Source organism: Brachionichthys hirsutus, chromosome 1 (genome assembly GCF_040956055.1).
Source record: "Brachionichthys hirsutus isolate HB-005 chromosome 1, CSIRO-AGI_Bhir_v1, whole genome shotgun sequence".
Classification (NCBI taxonomy): domain Eukaryota; kingdom Metazoa; phylum Chordata; class Actinopteri; order Lophiiformes; family Brachionichthyidae; genus Brachionichthys; species Brachionichthys hirsutus.
In genome coordinates this window covers 17762817-17784366 of record NC_090897.1, presented here as the reverse complement: position 1 = coordinate 17784366, position 21550 = coordinate 17762817, and the positions used below count along the sequence as shown (strand labels likewise).

Sequence of the window (21550 nt, the reverse complement as noted above, 5' to 3'; positions counted from 1 at the left end):
ACTGGACACATGTCAGCTGACAAATGTAACTCACCTCCACTACAATTTTATTTAAAAAAATCTACACACAATCCTCCTTTGTTGCGTGTTTTTGATTGTGGGAGGAAGCCGGAGAACCTCTAGAGAACCCACGCAGACACGGCGAGAGCAAAGTCCTCACATTAATTAATGAATTATTAACTCTTCTTTTCCTTTGACCCTTCCTGGCTTGTCCCGCCAGGAGGGGTCGCCACAACAAATCAATGTTCTCCACTTCACCCTGTCCTTTGCATCGTCCTCCCCAACACCAGCCACTCTCATGTCCTTTCTAGTCCTGTCCAACCTGGTCACTCCCAAGCATCTTCATCTCCACCACTTCTCGCTCTGCCTCCTGTCAACATGATTAAAAAATGTTCGATTCAAAATACAATAATAACACTGTTGCGTATAAATCCTAAGAAACACACAGTATGAACGCGGCAGGAGACAAGACGTGAGTATTTCCTTTACATTAATGGTGCGGTATGGGCCACCCACATAGTTCAGCTCGATGGCGTCACAACCAAAAGTGCAATGCCATACGTTTCACCGGTCATCCGCCCAGTCCAAACATCCGTGTCTTATGCTTTGTGGAGGTGGTGCTGAAAGTCCCCCAGGAAACGGTCAGAAACATCACCTTTCTGGGTGCAGGGGCTCGGAACCCGTAGACGCAATAGACCCCGTACTATTATTGCTACGTTTGAACACTTTAAACATAAGGGCAAACGGGCCATGCTGGTCATGGATAAACTTTATATCGACGGCCAACTATTCCAAGACTCTACCACCACCTGGCTTTTCTGAAAGCATAAGTGCATTAAGCTGAACTATTCGTCTTAGAATGCGTAGAATTTAGATAAATGTATTCAACCCCTCTGAACCCTAATATCTGTCCTCTGACCATCTCCCTCCTCACTTCCCTCTTCTGCCTGCTATAACACAAACCCTTCTGTTGGTTAGATTTGTTCATGTATCAGTGGTCTTGGTTTTGTTTTGCTCATGTTTGATATTTTTTTTATAGATTTCTTGTTTATATCCCTCACAGATCGACACCCTAGGGATGGAAATTCTGGCTCTTTTGGCTCCCAAGTGGCTCCTCAGATTTCTGTTGTTGTTGGCAAAATTAATTTAATACCAAATGATGTGCAATGTGTAAAATTACGGTGGCCCTGAAGTGCAAAACACAACAACAAATCGTAGCGCACACAATAAAGAAGGAATCGCGCAAACAAGAAAAAAACACACACACAAATAAGAAATCACGCAAACAAGAAAAAACACACACACAAATAATAAATCACGCAAACAAGAATAGAAAACACACAAACAAGAATCGAAATCACGCAAACAAGAAATGAAATCACGCAAACAAGAATACAAAACACGCAAACAAGAATACAAAACACGCAAGCAAGAATCGAAATCACGCAAACAAGAATAGAAATCACGCAAACAAGAAATGAAATCACGCAAACAAGAATAGAAATCACGCAAACAAGAATAGAAATCACGCAAACAAGAAATGAAATCACGCAAACAAGAATAGAAATCACGCAAACAAGAAATGAAATCACGCAAACAAGAAATGAAATCACGCAAACAAGAAAACTCCAAACCGGAAATGCTAAATATCGGACATGCAGAGGTCCGAAAGCTGATTGCTGAGAAAGTTCATTTGTAATTATGGCTGCCACCGAAGACATTATCAGTAATTATTTTGATGCGGGACACACTTATGATGCAATAGTTGACATGCGGTTGGTTCATTGTCCAGAATCCCTTGAAGTCTCTTGCCGCAACCATTGCAATAGTTCGGCCGTTTTTCTTCGGGTAACTTTTTACCACAATGACGGCAAAACATATTTTCGTATCTCACGCTGTTCTCTTACCTACTACTCAATTGCTACTAATTGCTGCTCAATTACGGGAAACCTGCAGCGAAAGTCAGAATGATTGACAGTGCTTCTGTCCAATCAGCAACCAGACCCCTCATGTCCGATATTTAGCATTTCCGGTTTGGACATGTCCGATATTTAGCATTTCCGGTTTGGTGCTTTCTTGTTTGCGTGATTTCATTTCTTGTTTGCGTGATTTCGATTCTTGTTTGCGTGATTTCGATTCTTGTTTGTGTGTTTTGTATTCTTGTTTGCGCGATTCCTTATTTGTGTGTGTGTTTTTTTCTTGTTTGCGCGATTCCTTCTTTATTGTGTGCAATACGATTTGTTGTTGTGATTTGCACTTCAGGGCCACCGTATAAAATAGCTACTGATGTAAAAACATACAATATATCAAATGTTTATTAAATGTCTTTATTTAAATCCTCATCGCATTGATGGCTACAAAAATATATTATAAGGCCTTAAAATCTCGTGCAATTATTTTAACAAGTTCCTCATTAATTGTGTTCCATTTTGCTGGGGTCAGACTCTTTAGGCTCACAGAGGTCTGGCTTGCAGGCGCAAACCAAATTGACAATCAGCCTTACAGCGCCCCCTAGAGAACGATAACAAAAATTGAATGGGAATTAAAAAAATACTTCGCCAGAAATGATTGAAATTTTCCAGAAAATTCCCTCATGTGGTCCCGATCAAAAAACACAATCGTAACCATGTTGTTGTTTTTACGCTGTTGCCGTGGCGATGGCAACCCCTCCTATGGGGAGGGGTCCGACGCCAACTTTGTCGGACAGCCACGAAATTCGGTACACACATGCGTCAAGTCAGGGCAAAAAAAAAAAGTATTGTGGCCACGCCCCCATACACACAGGAAGGCGGCCATATTGGATTGAAACTTAAAAACTGCAGAGTCAGCGTTTTCACACACACAATAGTGAATCTGTATGCTCCTAATAGTGATGATCCGGCCTTCTTCCACACATTGTTCTCTCAGCTACTCGAGCTAACAGCAGACTCAACTATCATCATCGGCGGAGACTTCAACACAGTTCTACATCCATCAGTAGATCGCTCCAGTACTACAGTACACAATCAGCCAAAGTACTACTGGAATATATGGATGACTTTGGCCTTGGCGACGGCTGGAGATGAAAGAATCCAATGAAGAGGGAATACACGTTCTTTTCTTCTGTGCACCGTTCATTCTCAAGAATTTATTATTTTCTCACAAATAATTCTGTGATTGAGAATATTTCTACTAAAAATAACCCAATAATTATCAGCGATCATGCTCCGGTCACGCTCACCTTACAAATCACAGCGACCTTTGAACCCCCGTCGATGTGGCGCTTTAACACCTCTTTGCTTAAAGATGCAGAATTTGATAGGGTCATAAGAAGAGAGTGGGCAGACTATCTGGAAATGAATGACTCTCCAAACTCATCTCCGTCTTTACTCTGGGAAGCAGGGAAAGCTGTAATCAGAGGTAAAATTATATCATATGCCTCTTACAAAAAAAAACAGGAACAGAAAATGGAAAAGGAATTAGAGGAGAAAATTAAACTATTAACCGATGCTTACGCAGCAAACTCAAGCAATCAAACGTGGATTGAACTACAAAACACAAAACTAAAACTAGATGATATATTATCAAAGAAAACAGAGTTCATATTACAACAACTGAGATACAACGACTTTGAATATAATAACAAATCAGGCAAGTTTCTGGCGAATCAACTCCAACGTAACAGAGAAAGATCTCTCATAACAGCAATGAAAGGGTTAAATGGTGAGTGCACGCAATCACCAGAAGAAATCAATCAGATATTTTACACGTTCTACCACAACTTGTATTCAGCAGCTAATAAACCCAACCCGGAGGATATTGAGGCATTTCTCAGTAATCTGAATACTCCTCAACTATCAACAGAGTATAAGAACATTCTGGAAGCTCCGCTGTCTATAAATGAACTCCACAGCGCCCCCTAGATAGTATGCCTAACGGCAAAGCACCAGGCCCGGACGGCTTCCCGGCTGAATTTATGAAGCATTTCTGGACCATGTTAGCGCCGTTATTCTTCAGATCAGTGACAGAAATGAAAAACAATGGTCATATACGACCCCACATGAATACAGCAGCAATTAAACTTCTACTGAAGCCGGACAAAGACCCCACCCTCCCTTCAAGCTACCGACCTCTATCATTAATCAACGCCGACATCAAAATGATAGCAAAGGCACTCGCATCCAGGCTGGAGACAGTGATCCCGTCTGTAATTCACAGCGACCAAACAGGATTCATTAAAGGTCGACATTCCACCAACAATATCAGAAGACTGCTAAAAGGTTTTTAATTGGCTAGAAGCCACTTATAATATTGGTAATTATCGGTTTACTACACAATTCAGAAGATCCAATCCACTGAGTAAAATGTATTTCTTGTCCCCAGGTGAGTGTGGTGGTTTCTCTAATCACCATGATTGCTCCATCTGCCTTTGAACTGGTGGCTCAGCTGGAGATGTACCACCCACGGACCTCTCTGCGATTCCAGCTGGCCAGGTATGCCATCACCCCATCATGTCATCATCATCATCATCATCACTATCATCCTATCACCCTGATTAGACATCATATGTCTGACTGCACACTACATTTGGTCATTTGTCTACAGAGTGCTTGTTTTATACCTGGGGAATCTCTACAGCCTGATCATTGCCCTCCTTGATAAGGTCAACAGTATGAGTTCTGCTGTGAGTATCGACAGTTATTTTGTAGTATTCACATTGAACAGAGCCATATTTTCATGACACTAACAATCAGTATTTTCAGTTACAATAGTGTAGGCATTGTTCCATGAGGTCTACTTTTGTCTGTATTCTAAATTAAACACACGATATACTCGTGAGCATTGGATCTGCTTGAGGTTTCTGCCTATGAAAGGCATTTTGTCTCTCCACAGTCTCCATGTTCTTGTTTGGTCTCAAATCAATCTAGTCAAATTCTTGTTCGAAAGTACCTTGAGATAATTACCTCCGCTGAGGAGAGGTGGAGGCTATGTCATCTGTCTGTCTGTTAGCAAGATAATTCATAAAGTTCTGGACAGATCTGGATGAAATTTTCAGGAAATGTTAGAAATGTTACCAGATGATTACATTTTGCTGACGATCGGAAATAGATCCTAGATTGTTGATCAGTTTGACATTTTTGTTGACAATACAGTCAATGAAGCTTCAACATTTGTTCCTCAATATCTTTGATCATTGCTGTTTATGGAATTTGACACAATTATGTAGGGTGGGAGCCTCTACTGCACTCCCAATTTCAATCGGATCGGATTCAGAATGGAGTCAGTAAAAAGTATTTAAAACTGCATTTACGGATTCAAAATTCTGTGACAAATAATCTGTTAATACATTTTGACTTAACTACTTAAACATTTGAACAGCACTTTTCTCAGGAAAATATACCATGCATAGCCATTACAAGATTTACAATCCAAACAGCAACCACTTCTTTTTCTTGTACATTCTTATGTCTGTTGTCACCACTTCTCTGCATGCCAACATAAATGTCCTCGCGTACCAGCCATGACACCTGTACTATTGAAACACAATGAAGTGTGGAATGCACACCAGCAGAATATCAGAGTTGCTAAAATTAGATGTGTTTAAAGCTATTCTTGTTCTATTTCAGGACTAGGGGACTTCTAATCCCCAGGTCTTGATGAGAGTAGCTATCCTGTATGTATGCTGTTCTGTCTATTGGTAGCGCCAATCCTTCCATCAATCCAATCCTTCAGTTCCGATCACCTCCCTCTCTGTGTCACTATGGCGTGACACTTTTCTGGGTCTCTTAACATCTCACTGTCTTGGTAGATCCTTGTCAGGTACATTAATGTCACTCTTTATTCATGTTAAGGAGGTGTCTGATAACCAACTTCACCTCTGAACCTGTATCCGTATATCTGCTCCTCTCGATGATCTGCATCAGGGGGTTCAGGCATAGGCAGAACAATAAACATGGTGCTGGATAATGTAAATAATACAAATAATTAGCGTGAAAAAATTACAATTTCATTAAAAGTTTCCAATATGAAAGTAGCATAGCACACAGCTTGTGATAGACAATATATGTCTTCCAGGTCCCTACAAATTCAGGTAACAGGTCGGGCTCTAGCTCTTTCCTGGCTACAATCTCTCAGCCTCTGGAAGGCAGCATATCCACCCGGATTTCTGAGTATGGAAACAGCACCACAGCAACCATCACCGCAGTGTTGGACATCGCTAGCACTGGCAAGAGTACCTCAAAGATCAACGAAACCTCTCTGTTTGAGAGGAACACCCGCTCTCAACAGGACCAGTGCTGGGAGACCTATGTGGGACAGGTTCTGTATTTTGAATGTTCTATATTTAAATAAAAATGGGGTGGCGGTGGCGCAGGTGGTTGAGAGGGTCGTTCTATGATCGAGAGGTTGGTGGTTCGGGCACGTGTGTACATTGTGTCCTTAGGCACTTCACCCACATTGCTTGTGTAAAGTAGTGAGCGAGTGAATGTCGGAGGGGTCAGGAGGACTGATGGCGCAAATTGGCAGCCTCGCCCCGTCATCTTACCAAGTATGGAGTGATTGAATAATGTAATACAATGTAAAGCGTCTTTGAGTATCTAGAAAAGCGCGATATAAAATCAATGCATTATTATATGATTTCTAGTAATTGTTCAGAGGTAGGTTATATGAGCAAGACTAAGGACCATGTCTAAGACCCCCAGATTCCAATTTTTAAATGCATTCTCCCCATATGACCTACAGATGACAGACAAAACTGAAACATAAATCAAATCATATTCAGAAGGTTAGATAATTAATATCTGCATATTTACATGAATGCAATGTGTTGTGGGTGTGTCTCCAGGAGATGCTGAAGCTGTCCATCATTGATATGATATTCACAGTGGGCAGCATTTTGCTCATTGACTTCATCAGAGGTTTGGTGGTGCGCTACCTGAGTGATTGCTGCTGCTGGGATTTAGAGAGCAAGTTCGTAAGTGTCACACAAGTTGAGTTTGCGCTTACTGCTCCAAAAGCACTGAGCAGTCTTTGTGGACAGGGAATAATCCATATTGTCACTGAAATTCTCACACCTATCTCTCATTACTACAATAACAATAACTACTAATAATATAATAACAAAAGGTATTGTTGTTGTTATTAATATTTGTATCCATCCATCTTCTACTGATTATCCGGAACCGGTTCCACGAGGCAATCGTCTAGGCAGCAATCCAGACTTTCTTCTCCCCATACACTTCAGGTCTTCTGGGGGAATTTCAAGGCATTCCCAGGCCGGTCAAATGACATAGTCACTCCAGCATGTACTAGGTCTTCCCCAAGGCCTCCTCCCATTGGGACATGTCTGGAACAACTTCACTGGGAGGAGGGCAGGAGGCATCCATAATAGATGCCCCAGCCACCTCAACTGGCCCCTCTTAGAGGAAAAGCGACTTTACTCCAAATTCCTTCCTGGTGACTGAGCTCCTCACCTTATCACTAAAGGTGAGGCCAGTCACCCTGTGGAGGAGTCCATGACCATAGGTGAGAGTAGGAATGTATATTGACTGGTAAATTGAGAGCTTCACCTTTAAGCTCATTGCCTTCTTCACCACGATAGACCTATACAATGATTGCATGATTATAGCCGCTGCAGCAATCCATGTGCCAACAAGACTCCAAGATACTTGAACTCCTCCACTTCAGGCAAAGACTTCCCACTGACCCGGAGAGGGCAGACCTCGTTTTTCTGAGGAAAACAATGGCCTCAGATTTGAAGCTGCTGATCCTCATCCCTTTCGCTTCACACTTGACTGCAAACCACCCAAGGTTTTTGCCTCCATATCCACTCGGGCAGTGGTAAATTTGGCCTTCTGATGCCTAGCTGCCTCCGGAGTCCCACGAGTCAACAAGACTCAATAAGACTCTTTTTTCACCTTGACGGAATTCCTTACTTCTGGCATCCACCACTGGTTTCGGAAGTTGTTGGCGCAAGAGGCACCAGAGACCCTGCGTCCACAGCCCCAAGCAACTGTTTCGATAATGGACATGGAGAACATGTTCTTCTGACTGAATGTCCCCAACCTCCGCCAGGATATGGGAGAATTTCTCCAGGAAGTGGGAGTTGAAGACCGCACTGACAGAGCACTCTGCTCAACGTTTTCAACAGACAACCAAAAGACATTTTGGCCTGCTGAGTGTGTTCGGTCCCCTACCCTGCCAACAAATCCAAATCACAGTTGACAGCTCTGCTCCACTTTTTACCCGAGTGTCCAAGACAAGAGGCCGGAGGTCCGATGACATGACAATAGAGTCGATTATCGACCTCCAGCCACGTGTACTTGTGGACATCCCTGTGCTTGAACAAGGTGTTTGTTATGGACCGACTGTGACTAGTACAGAAATCCAATAACAGAATACCACTCATATTCAGATTGGGAAGGCTGTTCATCCCAATCATCCCCTTCCAAGTCTTAATGGCGCTGCCCACATGAACATTGTAGTCTCCCAGAAGAATAATGGAGTCCCCAGTTGGAGCACTATCATGTACCACTGCCAGGGACTCCAAGAAGGGCGGGTACTCTGCACTGCCATTCAGCCTGAAGGCTGAATCAACAGTGAGACATCCGAAGGCACAGGGAAGCAACCTTCTTGTTCACCGGGGTAAACTCCAATACACAGTTGCTGAGGCGTGGGCCCACATCAGCCCGCTGCCTCTCACCACGGGCAAAACCGTAGAGATGTAGAATCCAGCCCCTCTCGAGGGGTTAGGTTCCAGAGCCCAAGCTGTAGGTGGAGGTGAACCTGACTATATCTATACAGTACCTCTCAACCTCCCTCACAAGCTCGGGCTCCTTCCCCCCCTGCAAGGTCACTTTTCATGTCCCAAGACTCTGTGTCCAGAGATCGGGATGTCAAGCCCCCTGACATCAACTGCCACCCAATCCACATTGCACTCATCCCCTATGGTTCCCTCGTCCTTTCCGGCTGAGGCCGTCTGTGCCTGAGGCCCGGTCGCCAGGTGCTCGCATACAAGCCCCGACCCCAGGCCTCGATCCTGGGTGGGGCCTCGATTGCGCCGTACCGGGCGTCACGGTCCTTTAGTTTTTCTCATAGGGGCTTATGAACTGCTCTTCGTCTTGTGTTTCACCCAGGACCTGTTTGCAATGGGAAACCCTACCACGAGCCGTTCAAGGGGGATATAAATATATATATATATATAACCTCAATATAACCTCAGAAATTAGTCAATAAAAACAAAACAATGAAATAGATCAATCAGCTAACAGTTTTATGAGTGTGATTTATTGTATGCCTGTTCTGCATAAACTCAAGCATCCAAGTGAATATTTGTGAATAGAGGCGCAAGTTTAAATAAGATTCATATTTACAAAATGATTTACAGATAACAAGACTGCTGAAGTTTCATATAACATCCAATTCCTATTAGAAAAATAACATAATAATAACCTGTAATTCTTTTCCCAGCCTGAATACGGAGAATTTAAAATAGCAGAGAATGTTCTGCATCTGATCTATAACCAAGGAATGATCTGGTAAGTGAGACTGTTTATCTGCAATCAAAGCACAGAAAAAGTATTTGCCTCACCTTGACTTTATGTCCGTGTGGGGATCTAATTCAGAGTTATTAGTGTGGCCTGAACCGACCTGTGTCTCTGACCCTGTGTAATCATTACGCCTCTCTGGCTGCATCAATTGGTTTCCACAAATGTCACGCTGTAGTGAATGTAATGAAGAGAATCCATCAGAGTCTTGGTGTAACCTGGACTGTATGACCTTCAGTGCTAGCTGCTGCTGTCTGCTTTGTCTCCCCAGGATGGGAGCCTTCTTCTCTCCCTGTCTTCCTGCCTTCAACGTGTTGAAGCTAATCGGCCTGATGTATCTGAGGAGTTGGGCTGTCCTTACTTGTAATGTTCCCCATCAGCAGGTTTTCAGAGCCTCCAGGTGTGTTCAGCACCCTTTTACCAGCTAAAATGGGCACAAAGTTTGTTATTGGAGGGGATGCTTAAATTAATGCAAGTGTTTCATCTGAATGCTATCTGTGCATGGACCTGCACAGCCAGTCAGCCATCTCCACTGACTTGTGTCTGGAAACAAATACAAATGCAAAATGATCCAAACTTACCAGATATGAGATTAGAGTTCAAACTGAATCAGTTAGGAGTAAAATCTATCGCTAGAGTTCCTGCCATAGATTCAGAAAGAAAGCGACAAAGCACTTCTACTCTTACTATATAATATAATATGCTGTGAACCTCTGCTGGGCGCCTCCAGCGCCTGAGATGTGGACCGCTTGCTCTATTTCTTGGGCAGTTCCTTCTTCAGATTCACACCTCTGCTCGGCTCTATTCGGAGGCTAACTCCTCTCCATGTTGCCAGGATTGTTTTCCTCCAGCCTTCTTTTCCGTGGAGTTCCCTTATCTTTCCGGCTACTCATGCTGTTCATTCTTGTAGCCAAGCATCTCTAGGATACTGATGCTGCTGCATCTATCAGCTGATTGGTCTCCGTGATATTCACGGTAGGGATACTTAGCAGTGCTGTGTTTACATCCTCCAGTACAGATTTTGATGGTACTTTGTTACTTAGCCTTGGCAAGCAGGAAGTAGCTGATGACCTTCTCACTCAGGTCAGCTGCTCTGTTCTTGGGGCTTGGTACCCAATCTTGATGTTTGAGGGTGCTAAGCCCCCAGCTGTCAGCGTTTGTTCGTGGGCTTACGTGGGATGTTGTACTGTTAGGGTTTTCCTTAACCCTCCCCGGTTCTTCTTCTCCATGTGGGTGCGTGGTCAATAAAGAGGATTTGGGTCATGATTAAGATATTTATATAAATGCAGATCAATACAAGTTGGTTCAGATATCAGCGCTGAGGTTCGATCCTGCTCCGTCTGAGTCTCAGGTCCGAACAAAAGGGGCCGCCCTCTGCGTCCGCGTCTTCCTATATCCATGAGTCCGGCCCCCTCCAGGTGGGGGTCCCGCCCCAGCCAGTCTAAGCCCGTGTTTATCTGTGTTGTGTGACGTCACTGCTGTGATGCGTTCATTGAAATCAGTCATTACAATAACAAACTAAACGTGGTGCGTTCCTGTTGTTCCGTCGGCATGGAAACACGTTGTGGAGTCCCATCTAATATGGAAATTCCCTAAAGTACTGTCAGTGTGTTTCTTTTCTTCTGTTGCAGTTTCTTTTGGAGTGAGCTAGCACTCTGTTTCCAGCACCATCTGGAAACAGCACCATTCGTGCACGCAATGAATGTGCATGTATGTGCACACACATCTTGTGCACGTTCTAACAAGGTGATGCACCATTAACAAAGATATCTGCAAGACGCGTTTTAGGAGGTGATTGCAGAACTACGCAGGATTGACTGGAGGGTTCATTTCGCTGTTAACACAAACCATCCATAATAGTCGTGTAGACAGTGACGTTTTCATAATAAGGGACCTTTAAATATGATTTGCCTATTTAAATGGGGGTGTGGACAGGGAGGGGTCGGGTACCCCAAGATGTTCACACAAGTCCATGTACAAAGGAAATATGTTTGGATTCATGCGACTGGATATTTTTGTACGTCCAATGTTTTCTGGATTTGAGCGTACTCCATGTTTCAGTAAGAAATATTTGTGAATTAGGCCCCTGGTGTGGAGGCCCCTGGTCCACTGGTTCAGTGCTGGGAAGTGGAACTTGACCATGCATCGTTTTTAACTGACCTGAGGAGCAACAGACTCCGGTTGCACCCCTCTGTCCACGCCGCCGCCGTCCGATCTGTCTAAAGTTCCGATGGTGTATCATGTCCTCCGTGAGGCCTTTAGCAAGACCTGCGCTCTGGAACTGCCGCCTCACCGACCCTATGATTGTGCTATCGATCTGCTCCCGGGCTCACCTCTCCCTTCACAGAGGCTGTTTAATATCTCCAAGCCAGAGAGGGAGGCCATGGAGACATACATAACCGACTCTGTGGCGGCAGGCATCATCCGTCCGTCCTCCTCTCCGGTCGGGGCGGGGTTTTTCTTCGTTGAGAAAAAGGACAAGAGCTTGCGCCCCTGTATTGATTACCGTGGCCTCAACGCTATCACCGTGCGCAACAAAATACCCCCTTCCTCTCATAGACTCAACGTTCGGGTCACTTGGTCAGGCCACCATTTTCACCAAGCTAGACCTCCGCAATGCTTACCACCTCATCCGTGTCCGCGAGGGGGATGAGTGGAAGACAGCTTTTAACACACCTCTGTCACTTCGAGTATTTGGTTATGCCGTTCGGGCTCACCAACGCACCGGCGGTTTTTCAAGCCTTAGTGAACGACGTGTTGAGGGTTATGCTAAATCGGTTTGTTTTTGTGTACCTCGACGACATTCTGGTCTTCTCCCGCAACCTGGACGAACACGTCCAGCAGGTGAAGTTAGTCATCCAACTGCTGCTAGAAAATAAGCTCTTTATCAAGGCCGAGAAGTGCGAGTTCCACACTACCTCCGTACAGTTTTTGGGTTTCGTGGTGGAAGAGGGACAGATCAAGGCGGATCCGGCTAAGATCCGAGCTGTGGCAGAGTGGCCAGTCCCTGACTCCCGCAAGCAGTTGCAGCGGTTCCTCGGTTTCACAAATTTCTATCGCCGTTTCATCAGGGACTACAGTAAGGTCGCCTCCCTGTTGACACGGCTCACATCCGTTAAGACACCGTTTGAGTGGTCCACTGCAGCCGCCGCCGCGTTTAGCCATTTGAAGGCCCTGTTCACATCAGCCCCCTTATTCACCCTGACCCGGCCCCCACCCCGACACCGGGGTCGGGGGCCGTGCTCTCACAACGGAACCTGAAGGATTCCAAGGTGCATCCCTGTGCGTTTTTCTCCCGACGCCTATCGCCTGCAGAACGGAACTATGACGTGGGCAACCGGGAGCTGCTGGCTGTGGTTCTGGCGCTCCAGGAATGGAGGCATTGGTTGGAGGGCGCGGCGCAACCTTTTGTGGTGTGGACGGACCACAAGAACCTGTCCTACCTCCGCTCGGCGTGCCGCCACAACTCCCGCCAGGCTCGGTGGGCGTTGTTCCTGGGACGGTTCCGGTACACACTCACCTACCGCCCTGGTTCCAGGAATACCAAGCCGGATGCGCTTTCCCGGCAATTCGCCCCCACGACGGAGGAGGGGGTGGAGGAAGCCATCGTTCCCCCATCTTGTGTGGTGGGCGCCGCTCGCTGGGAGGTGGAGCGGACCGTCCAGGAGGCCCAGGATGACCAACCGGTGCCAGACAACTGCCCCCCCGATCGGATGTTTGTCCCACCAGCAGCTCGTCCCGAGGTGCTACAGTGGGGGCATGCTTCCAGGGTAGCCTGCCATCCAGGAGTCAACCGCACGCTGGCGCTGCTTTTGGTGGCCATCCATCATCGCTGACACCCGGGCCTTCGTCTCCGCATGCACGGTTTGTGCCCGCAGCAAGGCGTCTCATCGGTTGCCTTCTGGACTTCTCCGACCGCTGCCTATACCCGGGCGCCCCTGGTCCCATATAGCCCTGGATTTTGTCACTGGCCTTCCCCCCTCCGGGGGTAACACTGTCGTGTTGACTGTTGTGGACCGGTTCTCCAAGGCAGTCCACTTCGTTCCTTTGCCCAAGCTCCCGTCTGCCTTGGAGACTGCGCAGCTCATCACGCAGCACGTATTCCGGATCCATGGTATTCCCCTGGACATTGTTTCGGACCGGGGACCCCAGTTCATCTCCCAGGTCTGGAAGGCATTCTGCCTTGAGCTGGATGCTACGGTCAGCCTGACGTCGGGGCACCATCCCCAATCCAACGGCCAGACAGAGCGGGCGAACCAGGACCTTGAGGCGGCTCTCCGCTGTGTCTGCTACCAACGACCTTTGTCCTGGGCCGCCCAGCTGCCCTGGGTGGAGTACGCTCACAATTCACTTGTGAGCCCTGCTACGGGGGTGTCGCCGTTCGAGGCGTCGTTGGGGTTCCAACCGCCCCTGTTCCCAGCCCAGGAGGGTGAGGTGGCGGTTCCTTCCGTCCAGGACCACTTGCAGTGGGCCCACTGGGTCTGGCGGGACACCAGGGAGGCCCTGACCCGCACCGCGGCCGAGAACCGGCGGTTGGCGGATTGTCGTTGCACTCCGGCTCCCCAGTATCGACCGGGCCAGAAGGTCTGGCTCTCCTCCAAGGACCTCCCGCTGCAGGCGGTCAGCAAGAAGCTGGCCCCACGCTACATTGGCCCCTACGAGGTGGAGCGCGTCATCAACCCCAGCGCCGTCCGCCTCAAGCTGCCGCCCGCGCTGAATGTGCATCCTGTTTTCCACGTCTCCTTGCTGAAGCCGGTTGCCTCCAGCGATTTATGCCCCCCGGCCAACCCCCCTCCGCTCCCACGTCTCGTCGATGGCCATCCGGCTTATACCGTCCGGCGGTTACTGGACGTTCGCCGGCGGGGTCGGGGTTTCCAGTACCTCGTGGACTGGGAGGGGTATGGCCCTGAGGAGCGTTCGTGGGTCGCCCCGTCCTTGATTCTCGACCCCGGGCTGTTGGTTGACTTTTGTCGGGACTTCCCGGACAAGCCTGGTAGGCCACCGGGTGGCGTCCATTGAGGGGGGGGTACTGTGAGGGTCATGTTGCTGCACTTCATGATTTGCCTTATTACGCACATCTGTGTCTGCCTCTCACTCCAGGACCTGCGGCGTACGGATTGGCTGCGGTCACCCCGGACACACCTGAGGCGGATTGAGGCAGATTACCACCAGCCATCATAAACCCTGCTCCGCCCGCTCTTCCCCGTCGGACTATTCTTTGGATCACGTCGTTCTGCCGCTCCCCGTTCCTGTGTCTCGCCTCGCCTTGCCGACCGCAGCTGATCCGTGCGCCCAGGTTGTGTGCAGCGTTTTCCTTTTGTTGTGAGCGATTTGTATTAGAGCTGGCTTTTTGGTTTTTCCTTCTCGGCTGTGTCTTTTTGTTACCCAGTTATTTTCGTTGGGCTCCAGCCGACCCGCTATCCTGTGTACAGCTCCAGAACATGGAGCTTTCTAACGAGCCTCAGTAAAATACAAATTCAACGTTCACCCCGTCTCCGTCCTCTGTTCATTGGGGTCCCCTTGCTCCAGTCCGCAACACTGACATCCCCCATGTTTTAGATAATTGTTTTTAATATCTGGGGGTTTACATTCCTGAAAAGATTGCAGCATTTTAACTTGCTTTACCCGTCATCAAAGGAGGCATTTTTCATTGTGAGAAATGTTACAGGAGCGTCCGTGGAATTCAAATTCACAACAGCAAAACTCTCCAACCGTGGGCGAGGATTGTGCAGCTCATGAAGGCGCTGCTGCTCGGTCCCCTGCTGTGGTCGTGTCCTCAGTGAGGCCTTTTTCTTTCTTTCCTTCTTTCTTTTCAAAATCCCTAGATTTTGAATTTCTCTTCATGTTGTTGAAATGATCAGTGGCTGTAAAAGAGGTGACGAGTGTGAAACTTCATTTCTCCACTGTGCACACCCCAGTGAACATACAACATGGACAAATACAGTGTTCTGAAAGTGCAATGGATTTATTTGTGCTCCTTAATTCTACCCCTTCCATCCAATCATCACCAAGTGTTGTCCCAATACACCAGGTTCACATCAGCCTCTAGAGGAAAGTATGGATCACCAAGTTCTCAGGAGATCTGAGGAAGAAGAGGGAGAGCATAGTGAGAGCCACAAACACTGAACCAGCAACCTCCACTGACTCAGAGATCTGTGGGCGGAGTTAACTCTCAAATCAAGTTTTGATAGGTGCTGGAGTGGTGGATCTGGCATGCATGAAACCTCCACCTAAGAACGGGGCAGCCATCCCGGGCCCAACAATGGCAACATGATCCCCAGATCACCCCAAGCAGCCACAGCACCCCGAGAACGACCACCATGGCCCCACCAGAACCACACGCAGAAGAACCAACCCAGGGCCCGGGGGCATCCTACACCAACACAGCTGACAAAACCTAGGCCAGCGCAGCGGCACGGGGCAGAGCGGGCCGGCCCGGCGCCCCACCAGCCCCACCAGCCCCACCAGCTCCCAACACCCAACACCAGCACCCAACACCACCTGCGCCTCTTAACAGTGAGTTAAGAGGCGCAGTACATGAGGCCCGGACCAATCAGGCGGGGGGAGGAGGGAGCCTGACCGTAGTTCCCCCAACCTCAACCATCCCACCCACAGGTGCCAGAAGGCCCAACCACGCATAGGGCCAGGATCGAGCACCGCCTCTGACGCATCCCACCCAGCCCCAATAATCCAGCCCCCAGGAAGGAGAGGGAACCATGAGGCCCCGGCGGGAGGCAGGTTGCCGTAAGGGGGGGGGGGTGAAGGAAAGGGGAGAGGGGACCAAGGAGCAGAGGGCGAGCGGGGGACAGGGAGAGTGGAGGAGAGAGGTCAGAGAGGGGGGAGGTGAGGGGGCCATGGCCACGCAAGGGTCACCAGCCGGACCCGGGCCACTACTACCAGCAGAGGAGTGACAAACTGCACCAGCTCAGCACCCTGGCACGGCAACCCAGGGGAACACCGGGGGGCGCCCGAGAAGCATGCGCCACCCAGCAGAGACCAGAGGAGCTGGGCCGCGCATATCAAGCCACGGGGACAGCCCCTGAAGAGTTAGCCCAGCATGCAACAGCCCCGGAGATCAACCATCCTTGTGTGAAGAACATTGAGCTGGAGACTGGAGCTGGAACATAGAAAGTTAGAATGGCTGGGAGGTGATGTACTTCTGAGGTCCACTCGGTCCTGGAGACAGAAACCGGGTTCCTAAATGAAAACAGAAACAAGATGAGTCATGCAAAAAAAAAAATGTAAGCAGCATTACCATCACCATTTACATCGTTGTGGTGGCTTTCGCTAGCAGGCAGAATCAGGTTGCGATATTTATATTTAATGGTAATAAAAAAACTTTCTGTAAAATATTTCAAATGTTTTTTATTCATTTTTTTGGAAGCAGAGATTCAAGATTCAAGAATCAAGAAACTTTTATTGTCACTCCAACACTTTGCACTCTGGTCCCAGTTAGAGACATACAAGAAACAGTCATTCCAACAATCGACAATTGTAAAATATATACGCAGTAGGAATTGCACAAATCCTCAAATAGCAGCATCCAATAAAATAAAAGTCCAACAAGGTGGCAGTGATCCTGACCTCGACCCCCCCCCTGAGTTATTCACTGTTCACAACTCTCACAGCATCAGGGAAGAACCTGTTCCTGAACCTGCTGGTTCTGGCCCTGATGCTGCGCAGCCTTCTTCCAGATGGGAGGGGTCAAACAGTCCATGTGCAGGGTGGGTGGGGTCCTTCATGATGGGAGGGGTCAAACAGTCCATGTGCAGGGTGGGTGGGGTCCTTCATGATGGGAGGGGTCAAACAGTCCATGTGCAGGGTGGGTGGGATCCTTCATGATGGGAGGGGTCAAACAGTCCGTGTGCAGGGTGGGTGGGGTCCTTCATGATGGGAGGGGTCAAACAGTCCGTGTGCAGGGTGGGTGGGGTCCTTCATGATGGGAGGGGTCAAACAGTCCATGTGCAGGGTGGGTGGGATCCTTCATGATGGGAGGGGTCAAACAGTCCGTGTGCAGGGTGGGTGGGGTCCTTCATGATGGGAGGGGTCAAACAGTCCGTGTGCAGGGTGGGTGGGGTCCTTCATGATGGGAGGGGTCAAACAGTCCATGTGCAGGGTGGGTGGGGTCCTTCATGATGGGAGGGGTCAAACAGTCCGTGTGCAGGGTGGGTGGGGTCCTTCATGATGGGAGGGGTCAAACAGTCCATGTGCAGGGTGGGTGGGGTCCTTCATGATGGGAGGGGGGAAAACAGTCCGTGTGCAGGGTGGGTGGGGTCCTTCATGATGGGAGGGGTCAAACAGTCCGTGTGCAGGGTGGGTGGGGATTTTACCACCCGCTGCAGGACCTTCCTTTCTGCAGGACCTTCCTGTCTGCAGGACCTTCCTGTCTGCAGGTCCTTCCTGTCTGCAGGGCCTTCCTGTCTGCAGCAGAGCAGTTGCCGTACCATACCGTGATGCATGATGGGAGGACACTCTCCACCGCACACCTGTAGCAGGAAGCCAGGGCCGGGGAGCCCATACCTGCTCGCCTCAGCCTCCTCAGAAAGTAGAGGCGCTGGTGGGCCTTCTTTACTAGGGCGGCTGAGTTAGTCCTCCATGTCAGGTCGCTAGCGATGTGCACGCCCAGGTATTTGATGCTCTGGACCACCTCGACAGCCGCTCCTCTGATGTAGAGGGGAGGGGGGGTGTAGCCTCTTTCCTGAAATCCACAAACATCTCCTTCGTTTTCTTCACATTGATGCGGAGGTTGTTTTCTCTGCACCACTGCACCAGATGTTCCACCTCCTGCATGTTCTCCGACTCGTCGTTGTTGAGGATGCGTCCCACCACTGCTGTGTCTGCGAACTTGACGATATGACTGCTCGGGTACTTGGCTTTGCAGTCATACGTCAGCAGCGTGAACAGCAGAGGGCTCAGAACGCATCCTTGAGGGGAGCCGGTGTTGAGGATGATGGGGGCGGAGGAGATGTTGTGGCCTGTTTGTCAGGAAGTCCAGGACCCAGTTGCACATCGATATGTGTTCTATGAGGAGGTTCAACCAATGGTTGATGTTTAAAGACTGTTTATGTTTCCAGTTAACGAGGATTGTTTCCTTGGCGATGGCGAGGGCTGCGTTTGTTTCATTTCTCCACTCTGTTGTCCGTGTTTTTAGATCGAATAACTTCTACCTGGCCATGTTGCTCTTCATGCTGTTTCTCTGCATGCTGCCAACCATCTTTGCCATTGTCAGATACAAACCGTCACAGCACTGTGGGCCTTTCAGGTAAACAGCTACCGAGCCATTACACAGCGTATGCATGTTAAATAAATAAAATAAAATCATAAAATGCCAATTTCAGCGGCCAGGAGAAGATTTATGACATCGTCTCGGAGACGGTGGCCAGCGACTTCCCACTGTGGTTCAGTCAAGTGATGGGCTATATCACCAGTCCTATTGTCGTGCTGCCAGCTCTGCTGCTACTGTTGTAAGCTTGCAGACACACACGCACACACACACACGCACAGTGTTTTTCATGCTGGCTGCCCTCGTGCATCAAGCTTTCGCAGTAAAATACAATAATGTAAACAGGAATAAAGTAGCTATTTGTTTTCCTCATTTAAATCACAGAAAATTCTACATTGAAAGAAAAAAAAAGAAAAGGCCCATGTTTGACAAACACATTCAGCTCAACCTAGCAGAGGAGGAGTCTGTGAGCAGCTGCAGATGTGGAACATCTGTTTTAGATCCTTCTGTGGGATTTAGCTGTAGAGATGCTGAACATTTTTCTGTGCTGTTGGAAGGCAGACCTTTTATCATGGTTGACTAAACCTTGCATCCCTCCACATCAACACATGCAGCAGTGCTGACCTTTGACCCCGTGTGTTTCAGCATGCTGATATATTATCTCCAGGCCATTGCCAGGTCCCTGAAGTTCACCAACAACCAGCTGAGGATGCAGCTCCAGACGGTGAGTTTACCACCATCATTATCAGAGCAGAACCGGTTTGGATTCTTTGATCAGCTGTCGGCTGCTTTGTGCCTGCAAGATATGTGAAGCTTTCAATGGGTACACATCAGCATATTCCAATGTATTGTAATACTGCAATCCATGCTGCCATTGAAAGGATAGCATGACAATCCTGTCACAAAATATTTTCTTAATGCCTGAATGTCATGAATTTCAGAGTAATCAAGGTTGTGAGATCAGACCTGAGAATATTTGACGGAAACCATCAACGTGCATCGAACACAGTTCCTAAATACTTATACGAGCCAACAATCTCCACGTCTTTACCGTTGATAGAGCTGGGTTTAGGTATAACACAGTTCCTAAATACTTATACGAGCCAACAATCTCCACGTCTTTACCATTAATAGAGCTGGGTTTAGGTATAACACAGTTACTAAATACTTATACGAGCCAACGATCTCCACGTCTTTACCATTAATAGAGCTGGGTTTAGGTATAACACAGTTCTTAAATACTTATACGAGCCAACAATCTCCACGTCTTTACCGTTGATAGAGCTGGGTTTAGGTATAACACAGTTACTAAATACTTATACGAGCCAACGATCTCCACGTCTTTACCGTTGATAGAGCTGGGTTTAGGTACAACACAGTTACTAAATACTTATACGAGCCAACAATCTCCACGTCTTTACTGTTGATAGAGCTGGGTTTAGGTATAACACAGTTACTAAATACTTATACGAGCCAACAACCTCCACGTCTTTACCGTTGATAGAGCTGGCTTTAGGTATAACACAGTTACTAAATACTTATACGAGCCAACAACCTCCACGTCTTTACCGTTGATAGAGCTGGGTTTAGGTATAACACAGTTACTAAATACTTATACGAGCCAACGATCTCCACGTCTTTACCGTTGATAGAGCTGGGTTTAGGTACAACACAGTTACTAAATACTTATACGAGCCAACGATCTCCACGTCTTTACCGTTGATAGAGCTGGGTTTAGGTATAACACAGTTACTAAATACTTATACGAGCCAACGATATCTACGTCTTTACCGTTGATAGAGCTGGGTTTAGGTATAACACAGTTACTAAATACTTATACGAGCCAACGATCTCCACGTCTTTACCGTTGATAGAGCTGGGTTTAGGTACAACACAGTTACTAAATACTTATACGAGCCAACGATCTCCACGTCTTTACCGTTGATAGAGCTGGGTTTAGGTATAACACAGTTCCTAAATACTTATATGAGCCAACGATCTCCACGTCTTTACCGTTGATAGAGCTGGCTTTAGGTATAACACAGTTACTAAATACTTATACGAGCCAACAACCTCCACGTCTTTACCGTTGATAGAGCTGGGTTTAGGTATAACACAGTTACTAAATACTTATACGAGCCAACGATCTCCACGTCTTTACCATTGATAGAGCTGGGTTTAGATATAACACAGTTACTAAATACTTATACGAGCCAACGATCTCCACGTCTTTACCGTTGATAGAGCTGGGTTTAGGTATAACACAGTTACTAAATACTTATACGAGCCAACAATCTCCACGTCTTTACCGTTGATAGAGCTGGGTTTAGGTATAACACAGTTACTAAATACTTATACGAGCCAACGATCTCCACGTCTTTACCTTTGATAGAGCTGGGTTTAGATATAACACAGTTACTAAATACTTATACGAGCCAACGATCTCCACGTCTTTACCATTGATAGAGCTGGGTTTAGATATAACACAGTTACTAAATACTTATACGAGCCAACGATCTCCACGTCTTTACCATTGATAGAGCTGGGTTTAGATATAACACAGTTACTAAATACTTATACGAGCCAACGATCTCCACGTCTTTACCGTTGATAGAGCTGGGTTTAGATATAACACAGTTACTAAATACTTATACGAGCCAACGATCTCCACGTCTTTACCGTTGATAGAGCTGGGTTTAGGTATAACACAGTTACTAAATACTTATACGAGCCAACGATCTCCACGTCTTTACCATTAATAGAGCTGGGTTTAGATATAACACAGTTACTAAATACTTATACG

General features: G+C 47.5%; 1 protein-coding gene across 1 annotated transcript in view; it reads left to right on the top strand.

The window, feature by feature from the left end:
- LOC137896482 (transmembrane channel-like protein 3) overlaps window positions 1–21550 on the top strand; it is a 110701-nt gene that overhangs the window by 70845 nt on the left and 18306 nt on the right. The window contains exons 11-19 of the mRNA XM_068741819.1: window positions 4363–4472; window positions 4585–4663; window positions 6055–6297; window positions 6824–6952; window positions 9448–9515; window positions 9796–9924; window positions 18676–18786; window positions 18863–18988; window positions 19393–19471. Coding sequence (XP_068597920.1) covers window positions 4363–4472; window positions 4585–4663; window positions 6055–6297; window positions 6824–6952; window positions 9448–9515; window positions 9796–9924; window positions 18676–18786; window positions 18863–18988; window positions 19393–19471 — 1074 coding nt within the window. The remainder of the gene's footprint in view (window positions 1–4362; window positions 4473–4584; window positions 4664–6054; window positions 6298–6823; window positions 6953–9447; window positions 9516–9795; window positions 9925–18675; window positions 18787–18862; window positions 18989–19392; window positions 19472–21550) is intronic.